Source organism: Cyphomyrmex costatus, unplaced genomic scaffold (genome assembly GCF_001594065.2).
Source record: "Cyphomyrmex costatus isolate MS0001 unplaced genomic scaffold, Ccosl1.0 scaffold213, whole genome shotgun sequence".
In the NCBI taxonomy this organism is placed as follows: Eukaryota; Metazoa; Arthropoda; class Insecta; order Hymenoptera; family Formicidae; genus Cyphomyrmex; species Cyphomyrmex costatus.
In genome coordinates, this window is record NW_017276181.1 from 77,047 (window position 1) to 82,032 (window position 4,986).

Here is a 4,986-nt window from a genome sequence, read left to right on the forward strand (position 1 = left end):
CTTTAACAAAAACGATTGTAGGTAGTAATTCTTATGTAGTGTACGATTAAATACTAAAACAAATGTTATACCTATATTTTAATCCATTTCATTAGTTACAGATGATTTACTTGTAAAATTGGAAATCTGTGTAATATTATGCATATGTATATGCTATTATAAGAATACTTATAAAATAAACTGCGTTTTTATTTCACTTACTGATAAAAATACAATGTGTATAATAATAACTAATATTTAAGAATGACATACATAAATAAATAAATAATAAATAATATTTTATTGAATATATTGTATTTTCATTTAAAAATTATCCTATTTATTTGTACAACGATGATACCACGGAATTATTGTGTAAATTTAATATTTATATGAGTACACTGGAAGAAATAGTTTGATAATAACTACTAAATTTAGGAAGAAATAGTGCCAATTTGGTTATAATAACCAACGTTTAATCAGCATTATTTTAAATGTTTGGTAGCTATTACCAAATTGGTTTTTAGTGCATAATAAAAATATATCTTCAAATAAAATATTTTGTTTAGATAATCAAAATATTTGGTTAGAGTAAAGCAACTTGTATTACCAAATACTTTTATTCTCTATAACAAAATCCATTTTGTTACCACTTTTTGGTTGCTCTAACAAAAATATTATGTTAAACTAACAAAATATAAATAATAAAACTATTTGTTTATGCTAACTAATTAGTTTTGTTTGGTACATTTCAACCAAATTATTTTGTCACTGCAACAAAATTTTGGTTCCTACAACAAAAAATTTTTCCTAGTACATCCATTATGGCTCGCCGCATGATATCGACCTAACTGCCTACATGAAGTATCTGTATTTACAGATATTAAATATATAATAAAACAATTGGTATTATCTAAATTAATAAAAAAGTTGGTTCATAATATACAAATATATTATTGTATTTGTATATTTATAAATGCATATTATTAAGCACCAAGACTCGCTTTTCACCAAAAATGACATTTTTCTACTTTCTAATAAAAAGACTTTATTGACATTTAAACAATATTTTTACACATAAAATTGCAAGAAAGAATTTTGAAGTTTGTAATAAATAGTTACGTACTTACCAATGTAGCGAGAAATGCATTTATCGTACCAACGACAGGGGCTGTCGCATTGGAAACAAAAATTTATCCACAAAAAGGATGCATTCAAAAAGTGGCGATTCTAAGACCGCAAAGAAGAATTGCATTTTCATTGGAAAATCTCTTGAAGTTTCACTGTCAGCACTTATCGTGCGAATATAAGTTTCGACAGAAGAAAAGTCTAGTCAGAAAGTGAACACCGATTAGCACGACGAAAAAACGACGTGATTAATCCGCAATTGCTATCATGATGGAATCAGAATCACTGACAACGCGATTATTCCAGTCTTATTGCTGTCACGATATAGACCCAGTGAACATGAATGTCTATAATAGACAATCCGAAAGACGTCTTAAAAAAGACGACTTTAAGACGTTTACAAAAAGACATCTTTAAGATAACTTTTAGCCAAGTCCTAAAGACTATTCTTTTTAAGACGTCTTTTGGACGTCTTTTCTAGGACGACTTTAAGATTTTACAAAAAGATATCTTGAAGACGACTTTTGGTCAAATCCTATAAAGACATCTGTTTTAAGATATCTTTTGGACATATCTGTTTAAGACATATTGCAGAACAAGAATAAGACAATGTTTTATAATAATTCGTAAATCAGCATATCCCAGAGAACAATTTGACGTCTTAAAGACGTCATAAAGACGTCCTAAAATTCATCAGACATTTTTTGGAAGTATCAGAATGACGTCTTAAAGATGTCTTATGCGTCGATTTATGACGTCTTAAAGATATTATCTTACTTTTGTGATGGTTACACTGTGATATAAAAGCAGATTATAGATTACTATGAAATATTTAAAAACATTTAAAATCAGTGAGGCAATATAATTTCAAATTATTTTCATTTTCGTAATTAGTATATGTTACTGCATTTCTATAATATATTTATTTATTAGATCATACAAGTATTCGTGGTATTTGTGCATTATATTAAAAAATTATTTATGCATTATTAAAAAATAAGATAATTAAAAGGTTCAGTTGAATAAATCACAAAAACAAACAAAATGCCAATATGAACTAACACAAGTTCTTAGTGTGTACTTTTTATACAATTTATTGGAAATAAATAAATAAACATCTACGTTTCATTATTTATTTCTAATAAATTGTATGAAAAGTACACTCTAAGAACTTATGTTGGCTCATATGGCATCTTGTTTGTTTTTGTGTATATATATTAAATATACTTATAATAATTAATTTTATATGTTCTCCAATGAATACGTACTATTCTAATATTACATTTTCATATATTTTGTTATGTTAATATTTTAATTATATGCTAATTATATTCTAATATTATACGCTTGCAGTTAAAGACTGATACGCATATGTAAAGATGAATGCATACGTTATTTAGTTTTGTAAAAAAAGATTTATTCTTTGTAATTGAATAACAGTTTTGATTAAAATAATAATTGTGCAATAACGTCTCTTTTTTCATCACCTTCCATAATTACATTATAGTTATCATTATTTCTATTTTCCATTTCTACATTTTCTATTTCTACAATATCAAATGGTTCATCCTCATTATCTATACAAATATTATGCAAAATACAACATGCATGTATAACTAATGGAATCATTTCAGTATTGTACATATATACGTATTTCAGTTTTCGAAATCGTCCTTTTAGCATTGCATACGCTCTTTCAATTCTAACACGAGTTGTGGATAATTTTGTATTATAATTACGTTGTATATTATTTAAGTGACCATTGTCACGATATGGGGTGAGCATATAATGTGATAATGATACGCAGAATCACCTAATAGGTGACTATGTTGTGAAAAATATCTTTCTACATCATGATCTATCATATTTTTTATATCACTTAGCCGCTAAACTCGAGCGTCATGAACGCTACCACAAATTCCAGTAAAAACGTCAATAAATTTCATTTTATGATCACAAATGCCTTGCAGTATTATAGAATGAAAACTTTTTCTATTTATATAACTATCTGGATGTTCAATAGGAGAACTAACAGGAATATGACAACCATCAATAATACCCACTACACCTGGGAAATTATTCATAACAGTAAATTGTTGTTGTATATGTAATATTTCATGAACTTCTGGCCATTTAATATAATTTTGAACACGTTGCTCTAGTATGTAAGCCACATTGAAAACACATCTCCATACAGTGTCTTTACATACTCCAAATCGATCTGCGACAGATCTAAAATAAAATTTTCAATGCAGTAATAAAAACTTAAAAACAATGTAATACGAGTTCAGATCAATGAGAATAAATTTAATTAAGAAAGAAAATATTTTAATTACTAACCTGTAAACTTCCTGATTGCCAAAAATCCATAAGGCAATAGCAAGTTGCTTGGCTGGTGGTAATTGAGGAGAATCATCATTTTCTATCAATAACGCTAATCCAAAAGTTTGTATCAATTGTTCAAAAGTATTTCTTTCAATACGAAAGTGTGATTTGAAATCTATATAAAATAATATAAAAATATTATTATATAAAATACAAAAAAATAATATATATGTAGTTTTATTATTACCTGTTAAAGAATAAAAAAGGACAACATTTTCAAAATAATTATTAATTTTTAGATGCTGTTCTCTTAAATGTGCCATTTCCTCATTATTATAAATGTTCTCATTATTGTTATTAAAAAAAATATTCCATAACAAATGTACATCCATTCTTTTTTCACTGCACAGATGTAAAATAAATAGATAATTTTCATAAGGTAATATGATTAATTTATATGATTTTTAAATGTTCCTAAAATTTTTTATCCTAAATTACCTATATTCGCGAGTTAAGTAAAAGAACATTTCAATTTCAATTGCTCATAACTCCGTTAAAAATCATTGTACCGCAATAAAATAAAAATGAGATTCATAAAACTGGAACTTTGCATTATCAAATGATACAATCGCTAATTTTTTTAATGTACAATATGCAATTTTGAGTTAATAAAATACTGCAGAACTTTTCTTCTAACCCAATACATCTTAGAATCACTTAATAATTTTTTTTATATCGATGTGTACCACGAAGTGCGTTGAGTTTGATAGGTATTGTTGACTCTTTTCCGTGTATGTGATTGGCCGATTTTGAGATAAATGAATATGAGACGTGTCAAAGAGGCGCGCGCGTAGCGCGCGCTGTTCAATTCAATGGGAAAAAGTGACAGTTTATAGAAATATAATCCGTGTGAGGGTTAGTGCAATTGAGAGAGCGAGAGATTGCGAGAAGGAGAGTGAGAGAGATAACGAGATGTTGAGAGAGCGAGCGAGAGAACGTAAGTACGAGTAAGAGATCGAGGAAGCGGGCGAGAGTGCAAACGAGAGAGTGAGAGAGCGAGCAAGAGAGCGTTAGTGCAATTGAGAGAGCGTGCGAGAGAGCGTAAGTGCGAGTAAGAGAGCGAGGGAGCAAACGAAAGTGCAAACGAGAGAGTGAGAGAGCGAGCAAGAGAGGGTTAGTGCAATTGAGAGAGCGAGATTGCTGGAAGAGCAGAGCGAAAAAGCGAGAGAGATAACGAGAGCTTGAGAGAGCGTGCGAGAGAGCGTAAGTGCGAGTAAGAGAGCGAGGGAGCGAACGAGAGAGTGACAGTGCGAGCAAGAGAGCGTGTGTGCTAATGAGAGAGCGAGAGAGCGAGAAAGAGAGTGAAAAAAGCGAGAGAGCGAGAGAGCGAGATTGCGAGGAGAGCGAAAAAGAGAACGTAGCTTTAATAGTAGCTTTAATATTACCGTATATTTTTTCAGTTTTTTATATGGAATAATGGTATATACGTTGCATCCACAAAAATAAAAGCACAATTATTTAGCGAGGAAGATTCGAATCCTCAAGAAAACGTTG

The 4,986-nt window shown here is 29.5% G+C and overlaps 1 protein-coding gene across 1 annotated transcript; it reads right to left on the bottom strand.

The window, feature by feature from the left end:
• Positions 1-2,993: 2,993 nt before the first annotated feature.
• Positions 2,994-3,978, bottom strand: LOC108773535 (putative nuclease HARBI1). The gene is made up of 3 exons (XM_018539373.1): positions 3,975-3,978; positions 3,448-3,607; positions 2,994-3,339 (listed from the first exon to the last, which is right to left on the bottom strand). Exons 1-3 carry the CDS (start codon positions 3,976-3,978, stop codon positions 2,994-2,996), a joined length of 510 nt encoding a protein of 169 aa, XP_018394875.1.
• Between the last annotated feature and the right edge of the window lie 1,008 nt (positions 3,979-4,986).